This window comes from Salvelinus fontinalis, chromosome 17 (assembly GCF_029448725.1).
Source record: "Salvelinus fontinalis isolate EN_2023a chromosome 17, ASM2944872v1, whole genome shotgun sequence".
Lineage (NCBI taxonomy): Eukaryota > Metazoa > Chordata > Actinopteri > Salmoniformes > Salmonidae > Salvelinus > Salvelinus fontinalis.
The window spans coordinates 38890160-38907403 of record NC_074681.1 but is presented as its reverse complement, the minus strand read 5'-3'; the positions used below and the strand labels follow the sequence as shown (position 1 = coordinate 38907403).

General features: G+C 44.9%; 1 protein-coding gene across 4 annotated transcripts in view; it reads right to left on the bottom strand.

Moving 5' to 3' along the window:
* LOC129814327 (small conductance calcium-activated potassium channel protein 2-like) overlaps positions 1-16921 on the bottom strand; it is a 65298-nt gene extending 48377 nt beyond the window's left edge. For 2 of the 4 annotated variants that reach the window (XM_055867393.1, XM_055867395.1), the window contains exon 1: positions 15453-16921. In XM_055867393.1, coding sequence (XP_055723368.1) covers positions 15453-16625 — 1173 coding nt within the window. In that variant the 5' untranslated portion in view covers positions 16626-16921. The remainder of the gene's footprint in view (positions 1-15452) is intronic. The other 2 variants (XM_055867394.1, XM_055867396.1) reach the window with 1 other exon arrangement.
* Positions 16922-17244: the final 323 nt, after the last annotated feature.

The window sequence follows — 17244 nt, the reverse complement described above, 5'->3', positions numbered from 1 at the left end:
GCCTGTACGCCTGCCTGCCAGCCTGTACGCCTGCCTGCCAGCCTGTACGCCTGCCTGCCTTTGTGTCTGCCTATGTGTATTCGGACATGAGGCGCATGTGTGAAGGAGGGCCGACTCATACAAAGAAAACGGAGGGACACGAGGGAGGAGGGAGAGAGGGAGGAAAAGACAGAAAGACAGGACAGACCCCTGGGGACCTCCCCAGCCTGCTCCTGTTGAGACAGAGCGCTGTAGGCTATAGTTGCCGGTTTGTCACATTGCACAGACGCTGTCATATTTCTGTGACAGGCCAGCAGGCACCAGGGCTGGGCTGTCCAACCCGACCAAGAGCACCAGCCAGGATCTAAGCACGTCTAATTAGTAAAGATATAACGCACCACCACCTATTCAGACTAAGCCTGTCTGCGTCCTTGTCAGAAAATGTTCTAAGGAAAGATCTTAATGTACTTTGATACAGTAAAACAACAACGCTTTAATGTAAACACTGTGACCAATTACTTACAGAATCCTTGCTGTATACTATCCAGTATACACAGTAAACCGTATAAACTCACTGTATACTGATATATGTTTAGTCTTTCTAAGGCAGTACAAGAGGAGTTTTCCTCAGTGGAATCAGTATGGGCCGTCCTTTGAGAAAAGCCTGTGGTGAAAATGACTGCAGTTTGATAGCAGGCACAATTACAGGCTTCCTGAAGCAGCATTCTCCTCCCCATCTCCTCCTCGGAGATGAAAAGAAAAATGAATTATGGCTTAAACAAGACAAAACTCCCCACGGAGACGACAAGACAGGTATTTTGCCGGTGTTGAATGGCCATTGTTAGAGCTAATAATGCACTAGGCGTTCAACAGCATCACAATAGTGCACTAATTAGTACGCACCAAGGTGTCACAGTAGACACAGAGAATAATACTGAGATCAGAGTGATATAACTAAAGGGTTTAGGACTCCCTTGGGAGAAAAATAGGACCTCATTAGTAGCATCTTTTACTTGTTCAATTCCAGACAATTCGTAGAGTGAGTTGGAATTCAGTTCTTGGTTTCAAAAATTGTCCGTAGATCTCACCAAGTCATGAATTGAAATTGTGCTCGGTTTTGGAATTTACTGGAGTTGATAGTTGACTTGACTCCCTGAATGTGATTAATGCGTAAATCGATTGCAGAATGTAAATGTAAACATAGATATTGCTAGTGCGCACTGTCCGCGTATTAGTACATACAGATTTTTTTATTTTTTTTATTTTTAATTTTTTTCTACTTTATTTAACCAGATAAGCTAGTTGAGAACAAGGTCTCATTGAGCCAGTTAGCTACATCAGGAAAATAATCCTGCAGAAACAGGAAATGATAATTATTATGTGGATTATAATTAATGGACATTTTTTGTAGGGGTTGATATATTTTTCATGGGGGAAAATCAAGTAAAAAATGTCTAAGTGGAAATTACAAACTTCAGAAGCCTTTGTAAACCTCAAATAAACTACAAGTTTAAAATGCCCTGCATTGCAGGATTCTTCATCTGTACACTATAAGAATTTTCTGTAATTTCAACAGTAAAACACTTTAAGATGCACAGTAAAAAACCTGGAATATGTTTTATAGAATTAATGCTGTAGATTGCACTGCATGATGGGTAAAATACTGAAAAATACCTATTATTATTGTTATTACAGTAAAAACGAATATTACATTAATAGCTTAGGCCTACAATAGATTCACATTTTCAATTTCAGGTGAGGTGCATGAAGCTCAGACTGTTAAAAAAATTCATTAAGATGAAAAATATCACCCAGATAATAATTGTTGTAATGATTAGGCTTTCGCTATACTGCATCCCTCTGGGTGCCACAGTGAATAAATGGACTGTTATGTTTGCACCATTACTACAGAGAAAATGGTAGTATTGTATTTCAAATGGCACTGTAAATCCACCCCACAGAATACAGTACCCTACTGTATTTTTGGAGCACCAAAAACATTTGACCACTAGTGGGTGCATGGTATTGTTGTTTCATTAACATATTTTGAGGCATGTCTTGCAAGAGGTTACATTTATATATATACATACAGTACCAGTCAAACGTTTGGACACACCTACTCATCATAGGTTTTTCTTAATTTTGACTATTTTCTACATTGTAGAATAATACTGAAGACATCAAAACTATGAAATAATACATATGGAATCATGTAGTAACCAAAAAAGGGTTAAACAAATCAAAATATATGTTATATTTGAGAATCTTCAAAGTAGCCACCCTTTGCCTTGATGACAGCTTTGCACACTCTTGGCATTCTCTCAACCAGCTTCATGAGGTAGTCACATGGAATGCATTTCAATTAACAGGTGTGCCTTGTTAAAAGTAAATTTGTGGAATTTCTTTCCTTCTTAATGCGTTTGAGCCAATCAGTTGTGTTGTGACAAGGTAGGGGATGGTATACAGAAGATAGCCCTATTTGGTAAAAGACCAAGTCCATATTATGGCAAGAACAGCTCAAATAAGCAAAGAGAAACGACAGTCCATCATTACTTTAAGACATGGTTAGTCAATGCGGAACATTTCAAGAACTTTGAACGTTTCTTCAAGTGCAGTCACTAAAACCATCAAGCGCTATGACGAAACTGGCTCTCATGAGGACCGCCACTGGAAAAGAAAACCCAGAGTTAAGTTCATTAGTTACCAGCCTCAGAAATTGCAGCCCAAATAAATACTTCACAGAGTTTAAGTAACAGACACACCTCAACATCAACTGTTCAGAGGAGACTTCATGGTCGAATTGCTGAAAAGAAACCACTACTAAAGGACACCAATAATAAGAAGAGATATGCTTGGGCCAAGAAACACGTGCAATGGACATTAGACCGGTAGAAATTTGTCCTTTGGTCTGATGAGTCCAAATTTGAGATTTTTGGTTCCAACCACCATGTCTTTGTGAAAATCAGTTTAGGTGAATGGATGATCTCCGCATGTGTGGTTCCCACCGTGAAGCATGGAAGAGGAGGTGTGATGGTGTGGGGGTGCTTTGCTGGTGACACTGTCTGTGATTTATTTAGAATTCAAGGCACACTTAACCAGCATGGCTACCACAGCATTCTTTAGCAATACACCATCCCATCTGGTTTGTGCTTAGTGGAACTATCATTTGTTTTTCAACAGGAGAATGACCCAACACACTTCCAGGCTGTGTAAGGGCTATTTGACCAAGAAGAAGGGTGATGTAGTGCTGCATCAGATGACCTGGCCTCCAGAATCACCCGACCTCAACCATATTGAGATGGTTTAGGATGAGTTGGACTGCAGAGTGAAGGAAAAGCAGCCAACAAGTGCTTTGCATATGTGGGAACTCCTTCAAGACTGTTGGAAAAGCATTCCAGATGAAGCTGGTTTAGAGAATGCACTGAGTGTGCAAAGCTGTCATCAAGGCAAAGGGTGGCTACTTTGAAGAATCTCAAATATAACTTTTTGACTTTTTTGGTTACTACATGATTCCATATGTGTAACGGCAGATTTCCTCCTCTTCATCTGAAGAGAAGGTGTAGGGATCGGACCAAGACGCAGAGTGGAAAGTGTTCATTATTTAATGAAAGTAAAACAGAACACTTCAAGATACAAAACAACAAACGTAACCAAACTGAAAACAGTCCCGTGTGGCACGAACACTGACACGAGATACAAACACCCACAAACACACACGTGAACCCCGGCTGCCTAAGTATGATTCTCAATCAGGGACAACGATTGACAGCTGCCTCTGATTGAGAATCATACCAGGCTGAACGCACAATACCCCAACATAGAAAACAACACATAGACAACCCACCCAACTCACGCCCTGACCATACTAAATAAATACAAAACAAGAGAAAACAGGTCAGGAACGTGACATAACCCCCCCCCCCTCAAGGTGCGAACTCCGGGCGCACCCCCTAAAACTCTAGGGGAGGGTCTGGGTGGGCGTCTGTCCGCGGTGGCAGCTCTGGCGCGGGACGTGGACCCCACCTTAACAATGTCTTTGTCCACCTCCTTACTCGCCCCCGTGGCTTCCTCCTAACAACCACCCTCCATGTCAATCCCACTATACCAAAGGGCAGCACCGGACTGAGGGGCAGCACCGGACTGAGGGGCAGCACCGGACTGAGGGGCAGCACCGGACTGAGGGGCAGCACCGGACTGAGGGGCGGATCCTGGCTGGCTGGCTCTGGCGGATCCTGGCTGGCCGGCTCTGGCGGATCCTGGCTGGACGGCTCTGGCTGGTCCTGGCTGGACGGCTCAGGCTGGTCCTGGCTGGACGGCTCTGGCTGGTCCTGGCTGGACGGCTCTGGCTGGTCCTGGCTGGCCGGCTCTGGCGGATCCTGGCTGGCCGGCTCTGGCGGATCCTGGCTGGCAGGCTCTGGCTGGTCCTGGCTGGACGGCTCTGGCTGGTCCTGGCTGGACGGCTCTGGCGGATCCTGGCTGGCCGGCTCTGGCGGATCCTGGCTGGCTGGCGGCACTGGCTGCTCCTGTCCGGCGGACGGCACTGGCTGCTCCTGTCCGGGCGGACGGCACTGGCTGCTCCTGTCCGGCGGACGGCACTGGCTGCTCCTGTCGGGCGGACGGTTCTGGCTGCTCAACACAGACGGGCAGCTCTGACGGCTCGGGACAGACGGACAGCGCTGGGCAGGCAGGCAGCTCAGACAGCGCTGGGCAGGCAGGCAGTTCAGACAGCGCTGGGCAGGCAGGCAGTTCAGACAGCGCTGGGCAGGCAGGCAGTTCAGACAGCGCCGGGCAGGCAGACAGTTCAGATAGCGCTGGACAGGTGGGAGTAACTGGAGAGAGAAGACGGAGAGACAGCCTGGTGCGGGGGGCTGCCACCGGAGGACTGGTACGTGGAGGTGGCACCGGAAAAACCGGACCGTGAAGGAGGACACGCGCTCTTGAGCACCGAGCCTGCCCAACCTTACCAGGTTGAATGGTCCCCATAGCCCAACCCAGTGCGGCGAGGTGGAATAGCCCGCACTGGGCTAAGCACGCGTACTGGGGACACCGTGCGCTCCACCGCATAACACGGTGTCTGACCAGTACGACGCCCTCTCACTCCACAGTAAGCACGGGGAGTTGGCTCAGGTCTCCTACCCGGCTTTGCCACACTCCGTGTGTGCCCCCCCCCCCCCCCCCATTTTGCTTAAAACTGCATTGTTGGTTAAGGGCTTGTAAAGTAAGCATTTCACTGTAAGGTCACCTGTTGTATTTGGCGCATGTTTTGATATTTAAATATTTATCTGAATTCCCCACCCAATTTGTCACAACCAAAACATAGTGAAAAAAGCAGCAATAAAGACTGAACCATACACATTAGTGAATAAAAAATAATTTTGATTCACCTTCGATCACAGATTCCTTTTAGGAATGCTTACCAAATTAAATAAATAGTTAAAACAAATTTTTATACCCGCTTTTCAACAGTGACCTGTGGAGTGCACCAGTGCCATTCAGATAATAAATTGAATGGCACATGGTTAGGCTAGATCTGTATCGTTGTTTCAAGTCCTGTGTGCTTAGGCTGTTGTTAAATGTGTATCATTTGAGGGGCGCGCATCACAAGCATGTAATGTATATCATTTTACTTCGACTGTGAGAACCATTAGCATTGATTAGACTTAGCTGTACCACAGCCTCTGCCATAGAAACAAATGGAGCATGGCTTTGTTTCCGTGGTTGCACCTTTACGACGCATAAAACTGATCAAACCGTTCCAAACTCAATAACTATTTTACAGGAGCTGGCGCAGGTTGCGGGAAATTAGTCATGAGTAAAAATGAAAATAGTTCAAATAGAGCCTATTTAATGTATTTATGTATTTATGAAAATAGATGATTTGCAGTATGGATCAGATGAGATGGAGGTCATTACAACTAAATAAATTAATTGTAGGTGTGCTGCAGAATTGTTTTGCCTATCAAATGGTTCAATAAAGGTTGTGAACCACTACAGTAGAGTACAGTACAGTACATTACAGCACAGTACAGTACATTACAGCACAGTACAGAACATTACAGCACAGTACATTACAGCACAGTACAGATGTCTAGGTATTGTCAAAATAGATGTCAATGTTTGGCCTCTTGGCGGGTTGGAGCCCCCCTGCTGGCTATGCATCTCAACACTCTACATTTGTGCGTGCACTTGTCCACTACCCACATGGTGGTCCTCTTCAGCTCAGTTGGTAGAGCATGGTGCATGCAACTTTAAAATGGAGATAGCCTCAAAGGCGCTGCCCGTGCTGTCACAGTCGCCACAATGGCACAGATACAAAGATGAGACCTCTATGTATCTCTATGGGGTGAACGTTTCGGTTGGGTCAATTATTTTGGACTTTAAAGAAGTTAACATATCAATCAATCAATCAATCAAGTTTATTTTATATAGCCCTTCGTACATCAGCTAATATCTCGAAGTGCTGTACAGAGACCCAGCCTAAAACCCCAAACAGCTAGAATGCAGGTGTAGAAGCACGGTGGCTAGGAAAAACTCCCTAGAAAGGCCAAAACCTAGGAAGAAACCTAGAGAGGAACCAGGCTATGAGGGGTGGCCAGTCCTCTTCTGGCTGTGCCGGGTGGAGATTATAACAGAACTATGCCAAGATGTTGAACATATAGCTGGCTATCTTTCATTTGGACATATGTACATCCCAGCAAACATATATTTTAGTGCCTAAACCGTACTTTGCATATTTACTGATATATTAGCTGTTCGGTAGTAACACCTCTTAAAAATACATGAAGATTTACCAACGTGCTCATTCATTTTCAAAAAAAAATTTGCAGACAGACTACTCACCATGTGGCCATGCTGGAGAGGGGTGCAATCCCATCACCTGGTGATATTTGTAGGGGTGTGGCTTAAGGCACATTTTTATTTTGTATATTTACATTCTTCTTTTCACTCTGTCATTATTGTGGTTTCACTACGTTGTTGATCCATCCTGAGTTTACTCCCATCACAGCCATTGAACACTGTAGCTGTTTTAAAATCACCAATGGCCTCACATCCCTGAGCAGTTTCCTTCCTGTTGTGCAGCTCAATTCAATACATCGTTCACACCATAGTTATTAACTTGACCATGCTTAAAGAGATAGTCAATGTCTGATTTGTTACTAATACCCATCTACATTTACATTTTAGTCATTTAGCAGACGCTCTTATCCAGAGCGACTTACAGTAGAGTGCATACATTTTATTACATTTTTACATACTGAGACAAGGATATCCCTACCGGTCAAACCCTCCCTAACCCGGACGACGCTATGCCAATTGTGCGTCGCCCCACAGACCTCCCGGTTGCGGCCGGCTGCGACAGAGCCTGGGCGCGAACCCAGAGACTCTGGTGGCGCAGCTAGCACTGCGATGCAGTGCCTTAGACCAGTGCGCCAACCGGGAGGGTGATCTACCAAACACTGCCCTTCTTTGGAAGGCTTTGGAAAATCTCACTGGTCTTTGTAGTTGAATCTGCACTTGAAATTCAATAGTAAACTGAGGGAACTTACAGATGTTTTATGAATGGGGGACAGAGGAAGGGTTAGTCATTCAAAGATCATGTCAACCCGTATTAACTTATTATGTAATTTGTTAAGACAAATTGTATTCGTGAACTAATTTAGGCTTGTCTATGCAAAGGGGGGAATACTTATGCAACAACAATTTTATAGTTACTTAATTGTTTTCATTTTGTTTTAATTATTGCACGTTAATTATATAATACAGCTGTGTGGCTGTAGGCTCATTTACGGACATTGTATAATACAGCACGGTTTTTCGTATTGTAAAACATATTACAGCATCCCTGCTGTAAATCAAAGTACAGTATTTAGCTGGCAACTCAGCTGCCAGTATAATGCTGTAAATGTACAGGGAAAAGTTGTACAGTGTAATGCTTCACAGCTCTGTACTGGCTGGCAGAATTTCTCTAGGTCCTCTCAGAATTTGGAATTGGAATGTGACAGAATGTGACAAAAACAAATCATGACTTTTCTCACTAAACTAAAAATTGATGTGTGACCCCAATCCTAGTGTAATTTAGCCTTGCTGTTGAATATGTAAATGGATTGGGGCCAGCATTTTAATGCTCTGCTTATCCTCTCTAGCACGTTCCTCTTTGCTTTTGCTAATCTGTGCTATTTGCCCATTCCCCTCCATAGACTCCAATTACTGCGTAATTGCTTGATTGATGTAGATAAAATCTAGATTAGGTGGAATATCCAACCTATACACAGGCAGGTAACCTGTGATACAAGTCAGTATTCAACGGACATCGGGAAATGAGGTGGAAACCGGCTACTAGGGTCAATAGTGAGCGCTGTTACCTTCAAGTAGGCTTTGGTTTTAATAGGATGTTGTGGACAGGAATGGCAGACGGGCATAAGTATAAGCATCTGCCTCTGGTTCCAAAGGGCCAGATGCATGTTCGAATCCAGCGATAGAACGTTGTTTTTTATAGGTATTAAGCCTATCCCAAACCTTAACCCTTACCTTAACCATTCGGAGTTAATGCCTAACCTTAAGAATTCAGAGTCTATGCCTGAACTTAACCCTAACCTTAAAATTCTGAGTTAATGCCTAAACTTAACCTTAAACACTTTGACGTTTAGAACAACTGTGCAATTTGACATTTCAGAAACATGAACGAACGTCTAATTCTGACATGAGACCGTGAGAGCTTGTCGATATACACACATAGACAGCCACGTGCATGCTGACAGTCTCTCCCTGTGTGTCCCTCTGCTTTGGCGGTGCACACACTTTAGAATAAACACATTCAGGCACACACATGCACATAAGCACACACACTCGCACACACATGTACACACACACACACACACACACACACAAACACGTACTTCATACCAGTAAAGGCCCCTCTGCTTCCACACATGCAAGCATTTGCCAACACAGTAAACTACATCATCCTATTACGCAGCCCTCGTGACTCTTTGACATCATAGGGACAAACAGTCATAAATTATACTCTGAGATTATTACAACAGGCAATATCCTTCATTGGTGCAATCGCACAACTTTGTCTCACGGCGCCGAATTTACTGTCTCGGAACGCAATGGCAATGCATAACAATCCAACTTCAGGGTTCATTTTGAAGGATGTAAGTCATTTTGAAACGAGCCTCCACTAAATTCCTGACAAAGGCCGTTTCTTTCTCTCCCAAGGCAGAGACATCAATAGCAAGGGGAGAGTGCAGCACAACCTATAGCATAGGATGGATCAATACCATAACAAACTCAGTAAAGATTGACTCGAGAACGCTGTGGATCCATCCAGTCTTAGATTGATGATGTGAGGAGGACAAGACAACAGAGTTTCAGTCGAGAGAGAGAGAGAGAGAGAGAGAGAGAGAGAGAGAGAGAGAGAGAGAGAGAGAGAGAGAGAGAGAGAGAGAGAGAGCTCTCCATGGTTCTGAGAAGAGAGAAAAGCATCATGGAAACTCTCCGTTTCAAAGAGCAATACATTAACATGGAGATAAGACCCAGGTCGTACTTAGCGTTTCACACCTGTTTTGTGGCAGGCTTTACCTTAAAGGGATACTTCAGGATTTTGGCAAATGCTTCCCCAGTCCGATGAACTCGTGGATACCATTTGTATGTCTCTGCATCCAGTTTTAAGAAGGTTCCTAACTAGCAATAGTGCATTGCGCTAATGCTAGTTAGCATTAGTTCACGATTTTAAATCTTACTTCCTTCATACTGGACACAGTTCATCTGACCCGGGGGAAGTAGATGAAGGGCCTCAGTGCTAAAATCCCAAAGTATCCCTTTAATGCCTTATTCCTTCACATAACATTTGTTTGACTTTTTTTCACATTCTATGTTCAATTTTCTTGGGAAAAAGACAGCTGCAAACCTTTTTCCATCTGCAACTGCAATCACCTCCATGGTGCATCTGGACCCTATTCAGACAGCGGCCGCAATGCCTCAGAGTCCAGAAGGAAAATTACAGAAACACGCAAGTTGAAACACGATATCTGTCCTCCAAGGCCTATTCTAAGAGAAAGCCCTTACCATATGTCACGTAACACGGCTCTGACTCCGGCAGCACCCAGTAGAAACTAATTGAATTTTCTTATCTGCTTTATAACCCTCTTTTTCTGCTAAATGAAAGAGAAGCCATTTGGAATAGCGGCACATTTGTATTCACCTGCCCCCCAACCCCCCTCCCAGACACTTACAGTCAGTTCACTAACATACTGTACTACTCGCTTCGCTCAACCCGCTGTTGTTTTGAGGTTGCTGTGTGGTTGGGAGGCCCACGTATAATACATGCGGCTATCCCTATATGCTCAACAGGATTCTTCCCATGCCCGGCTATTAAGTCCGACAAGATAAAAGTCCTGGGAATTGTGGTCACAGCCCCCAGATACAGTTTGCTTCTATGATGTGTATTTTTTTTTTTATTTGATTATTTTTGTAAAATTAAGTGCTGAGGTTTTTAATGCCCTCGGGGTCCTTTAGTGTAAATTGATTCTATTTAAAAAGGTTTTTTACTTGAGAAGAGAAAATAGATGGCTGCAGAGAGGGAGAGAGAGAGAGAGAGAGAAAGAGAGAGAGAGGGAGAGAGAGAGGGAGAGAGAGAGAGAGAGAGAGAGAGAGAGAGAGAGAGAGAGAGAGAGAGAGAGAGAGAGAGAGAGAGAGAGAGAGAGAGAGAGAGAGAGAGAGAGAGAGCAAAAGGGGACGTAGGCGGTTAGAAAATGGACTCTCCCCGGAACTGGCCATGAAAGGGTTGAGAAAAAAAGAAGCTGGTGAGGTGACCAAAGGAGCCGGGACAGAGTCCATTAAGGGGTTAACAATCAGACGACCCTAATGAAGGGCTGTGCAGCTGTATGTACCACAGAGCCACAGGGTGAAACCACAAAGGGGACTTTCGCTATAGAAACACAGTGAGGGGGGTTCCGTATTCTTCTCATCTATACTATACTTAGTGTCGCACAATACAACAAGATATTAGAGATGGAAAGGTCTTTAGCCACACTGTTCACAATAATAATACATCAAACCACATAGCAACCACATAGCGATGAGCATCACCGTCGTGTGTGTTCACAACAACAGATCAAACTACATAGCTATGAATGTGTGTGTGTGTGCGTGTGTGTGTGCGTGTGTGTGTGTTCACACTAAAAACAACACATCAAACCACATAGCTATTACCACCATCATGAGAAATCGTGTCGAAAATCCCTCCTTTTTGTGAAAACGTGAACCGAGATGCATACGGAGGTTGTTGTTAGGACTCGGAGGGGAGAATCTCCCCAAAGACAAATGAAACGCATCACAATATCATTGTGGAGAAAACTGGTGTTTCAACAGAGTTTATATGCCCTTTACGCCTTTAAGGGAAGATTGTGGCATGGAGATGACAATGGTATACTAACACTCTCCCTCCCACTCACTCACAAGTACACACTCTCTCTCAGTATTTGTCTTTCTCTATCATGCAAACACACGCACACGCACACACACACACACACACACACACACACACACACACACACACACACACACACACACAATATCCAGTGAGAGCTCTCCTAAACAGATACTGTTGGACACTATTGCAGTGAGAGAGAACATACTGTACTGCAATGCTTCATTCGACTGAGAATGTTGATCAACTGAGTCCCATTCAAAGGATGTGCAAATAAGGACAACAATTTAAACACTACGCAAACAACAATTCCCCTACTGGTACTCATTACAATGGCATGTATTGTACGTTTGTTCTATGACTGCTACACAAATACATGTAGATAAATATTGTTTTTATGATGAATAATTATCATTTGCATTCTATAAATTCAAATAAATGCCACACATCCATTCTCTGTAATAACTAAGTCCTTAGGGCTATGGCAGAACCGGATAATACATATTTCAGTGTGAAAGTGTTCAAATATGCGACACAGACTGGACACCCTCCTACTGGCACACATCTCTATGGAAAAGTTAACACATTCATGTGCATGTTCTTTGTAAAAAAATGGCGGCTTCTGTTTTACACAGAATATTTATTCATCTGCCCAAGGGTTTTTCGTGAGGTTTACAGAAACAGTGATATGTTTGATGCGGGAGAGAATTAAGTGGAGCAGTATCTCCAGTCAAAACCAAACCTTAGGGCACCAGGACCTTAGTTAAGACTTCAAACCAAATGGGTGAAACACAGTGAGTGTCTGGGTAGCCGCACAATGGGGGGAAAAGCTACAGTACACATGCACTAACTGGTTTAAACGGTAAATCACAGTGGTGAGAGATGCCTTCAGACGTGCACATTGTGGTGCAGTCGGGGAACCATGAGTTGATTTCGTGTAAGACGTACAGCATACTATCTCTGCTGTAAAGGCGATCTCATTCATTCTCACAGTGAATTTCCGTTTGCTGTAATATGAACTATAATGGTGTTCCAGTACTTTTTCAGTAACACCTGCCAACTGGTACGGTTCCACGATGGCGCCAGAAACACCGAACATGATATTCTAGCAGATGTGATGAAACACATCGCACTGATTACAATTGGAGCATATTACAAGTCTTTCCAGACTCGATATCATGATGAATGATCAATATCAAATTACAGTGGCATTATTCATACTCTACGGGTTCCTGTCCTCTGATCATGCCATAACCCAGGCAAGATCAATAACATAATTAGCCACCAACCACATGCATGGCTGTGATACATTATATGGCTGACAGAACTTGGCTACGATCGCACAAAAAATGACCATATAAAGGAACCTGGGTCATTTATCGAGCAAAGCGGTATGCGGGCAGAGTGATAAACCCCGACAATTATGGCATGTTACAACAACATGCATTAAAACGAGAGCGCAGCAGAGGTCAAGTACGGGCGTCAAATTGCACTTGGGTGACCGGAGCAAAAACATCTGGCATATAGAGCGATGGTGGTCTACGGCAGCGTTGCTCTGGGCTACTGAGGAAACCCCCCACTCTTTGTATCTAACTGGATTGCACACGATTCCATACACATCTCCTTGTGAGAAATCACTCAGGTGAAACACAAGAAAGTAATGTGAACTGTGCACGTGGAGAGGATAGGAAACCATCACCTATTAGAAGAACCGTAGCAGCTGTCCAGTGTGTGTGTGTGTGTGTGTGTGCGTGCGTGTACAATGTATGTAAAACCTTGGAGTGCATTTCTTCCCTTCATTCTCTGTACGTAGGCAATGCCTTTAGAGAGGCCCAGCTATACAATGTCAGGTTCTCCTCACCATAGCAACAAACATAGAAATATAAATCTATTTCAGTTACCAAGCGTGGAGTAGCAGCACTTAAATGCAGACCCCCCCAATTCAATGTGAATGTGTTATCAGAGATCGGGCCATTCACTCCCAGCATACAGGATATGGCTGGGTTCCACCCCCGTTAATGAATGAGGGTAACATTTCTTCATTGGTGTGTGTTTACTTACAAGGTGTTGGCTGCCCTGGGCCTGAGGATGGGAAGGTAGCCAGTGGAAACATGCACAACATTGCACGCCCAATCGAGCTAAAACAAAGTGCCTTGTAGAACAGGCCTGGTGAGAACTGATTGAGAGAGTCAGATCAACAAATGTTGTTTCCGCTGGCAACGGATGGAGCCTTGAACAGCATCGCTAATCATAGCAAAGCAGGGGATCTGTTCGACATTGCAGGCTCATGGGTCACACAATCGCAATTACCGAAGTCTAGTCGTATAGCCTGAATAAATGCTGCCCTAATAGCAGTAGCCGTGAAAAGACTACTCTTAGAAAACAACTAGTCTTGACGAGCCTATGCGATTTTGGAAAAGAACACATTCCTTTAAAAAAAAAAAACGCTCTCTAAAAACACCCGAGCCAAAAAAAGCAAAAGCCAACGAAGGTGCAAACACAGCAGCATTATGTCATATGGCATCAGGTTGGTGGCAGTGGCACGGTAACGTATACCCTATTGACCTCCTATAGCTCACATAGGGTGATTATGACCGTGTACCGCTTCAGTTTGGCACCAGCGGTACAAAGGCTTTACTGTAATAGTGTAATAGCTTTCCCCTTCGTCTCTCCATCCATCCTGCCGATGACACCCGCGACCCCATCATCCCTTTTAGAGGTATGTAGGCTGGCAACAGGAGCAAGTCTGCAGCCAAAGCCACTCACTTGTCTAGGGGGGGACACCTCTGTATCAGTAAGTGGCACGGATTCAAGAGTACTTACAAGAGACTCACAATGGGATCAGCAAGTTACCTTTCAAAGCACAAATGTTATTGAAGCTGGACACAATATCACAGTGCCATCAATATGGAGCAGCTAGTGAGTTTCGGGGGGGTGTGTGTTGCAGGATACTGTGATTGTATACACTGTATCAGTCTCGCCTGTCACAATGGTTTTGTTTAAGGGATTTCAAACAGGGGAACCAGACTCGTTAAGGGCAAGTCAATAAAGTAGAACCAGAAAGCTACGAGTGTATCAGAAAATGTGTAGTAGTTGTTCACTCTGATGGACTAGACAAGCATTTAATGCATATGTATAATGTAGGCAATTCAAGAATTGTTATATTCGGTTTTGTTATGGTTATTTTATGATGAGCCAGGGTGCATGCACAATATGGAAATGCATATAGTTTAATGTAACAGCAATATAAATTCAAGAGGTACATTTTTTTAAAGGATTTATTGGCAGAGATTACATTAAAAAATGATATCACTTACAATACCACAATCTCGGATGCAAACATATTTGAGCATTTATTTATTATTTACTGTTAGGCTACATGTCCATTATGTCATGGTTTGGCTTTTGCACAGTATTTGCATCCAACCCGTTCATTAGCTTGTACGTTGCAGTACAAAGGATCCAATGAAAAACTGGACTACGGTAAGGTGCTTCAAAGCTAAATGTTTTGTCATAACTGTGGCACTATTCCAAAACGTGTAACAGGAGAGAGTAGCCTACTGTGAAGATTTAACAGACAGTTATCTCTGGCTGCGAGTGAACAGATTTACATTTTTCAACGCGCAAAAAAAGACTCGCTGTTATTGCAACATGGAACAGGTGTGTGTGTGTGTGTGTGTCCGTGCGTGCGTGTGTGAGAAAGATTCTAGGAAAGAGGGGGTGAGTGTGAGAAAGAGAGAGCGCGTTCGTGCGTGTGTGCGTGCGGGGGGTGTGTCATAGGTTACATTAGTGTTTTTTGAAGAAGCAGTTGCAGTTACATGTAGACCCTTACGAATGTTACCTGTGAAACAATATGCACTAACACATACCTATCCATCGATCCAAATAACCCACATAAAACGCTGTTAGGCCTATATCAAATAATCATGTGACAGGCGTGGCCATGGAATGTTAACGTTATATAGCCAATTTACAGGTTACAGGTTTATCAGAAACTAATTATTTGTATCAATGGTGCATCAGCAAATGTGAAATGTACCTGATGATGATCGATGAGTATCCTCTCTTCTCCCTTATGCGGGCTCTCGGGCCACAGGTGATAGCTGGAGCCGTAGTTAGGGCTGCTCTTGCTGCTACTGCCAGTCGCAGACGAGTTCCCTCCGTACGGCTGCGTTGGTGAGTTTACACGAGAGTCGCGGCAATGGTGATGCGGCTGGTTGGGGTGCTGTGGCTGGTTGGCTTGGTTTGTCCTCCCTGGCTTATTGCGGTCTTGGTCACAGTGCTGCGGACGCCCCAGTGCGTCTTGCTGATGCTGTTGCAGCAGTGGTGCCTGGTTATTCCGACAGAGCTCTCCTGAACCGTTGGCGCAGTAGTAGACAGGGAAGCTGCTCCCCACCAGTAGCTGTTGTTGAGCTCGCAATTGTGGGAGTTGCTGTAGCTGTTGCAGGTCCTGAGTCTGGGACTCGAATGCTCGCCGATTAGCCTCGATTGACTCACATACATTTATAGTGCGCCCCTTCTGCGAGTTTGCTCGGGTTGCTTCAGGGGAGGGGTCCCTGTGTTGGAGTCTACTGTGCTGCTGCTGCTGTTGCTGCAACAACTGCTTCTGGTCTAGGTGCCCTCCTCCTCCTCCTCCTCCTCCTCCCCGGCAGCGTTCCACGTTGCTCGCCTGTTGATAATTGTCACTGCTTTGCAAATTATCCCCGTGATTAGATTCCTGCAAAAACAGCAGAGAGGACGACGGCGGCAAAGATGGGGAGGGCTGCGGCGGGTGAGCGAGGGGCTGGCGCTGGTGAGAAAGGCTCGCCTTCTCGGAAAAATTGCAGTGGCAACTCTGAAAAACAGGCTGCTCCGACTGCGGCTGGGAGCCGGCTGCGGCCCAAAGGTTCTGCTGAAGGTGCGCTGGCTGCCCGGCGGGTTCACAGACCCGGTGTGAAGGTCGCTGGGCGATGTCGTAGCTTGTCAGAGGCGGTGGGTCGCCGTGCTGCGGCTGACAGGCATGGATACCTCTTCGAGAGGGCTTGCTCAGACAAGGCAGTTGGTGGTGGTTCAGGTAGTGCGAGGTGGTAGTCGAACGCTCTCTGAAAGACGGAGGAGGGGGCGGCAGACTGAAAACTGGAGCGACTGGGTTTGGGTCTTGGCTCTGCACGCTGCCTCGCTCTTCGTCGGGGATTTGGTGCTGATGGACAGCTCCCGCGTATCGATGCCTCATCCCCTTAATAGCCGCGTCTTACTGTGGATGCTCCTTTGCCTTGTATAGCTCGGACACCCGTTCATTGCGATCAGTCCCAGCAGAATAGAGCCGACTCGTCTCATTGGTAGGTTTGACCAGGACCTGCCTTAAAACGTCACCGTACGGCCAAAACACCGCCTTCGTTAGAATATTGGTAGCCACATATGCACACATGTTAGTGTATAGAGCCTCAACGACAACAATGCGCGCAACTGATTTGGTTGATGCGACAACCAAATAGGGATGAACGTGTTAATAAGATCCTTTGCAGGCTTGATCGATATGGCCAATCATTTATAAACGCATTGGATCTTGACTATCGACTATCCACTGTTGCCACAACCACCATGCATGTCATCAGGCAATCACTTCCTCCAACTGAATCTGCTTTTGCTGTCTACCCTGAGAGCTATACCATAACTAGGCTTAGCCTACTTGGTTGTGTCACTACTCGGTCTATAGGTCTATAATACGAGGTTCTATAAAACTCTACTTCCAACCATTCAACATAAGCATGAAATGAAAGGCCTATTTAAAAAGTCATGTAATAACTCTTCCCGACACCTCAAAAGACTTCACATACTTGGTCCATATAGTC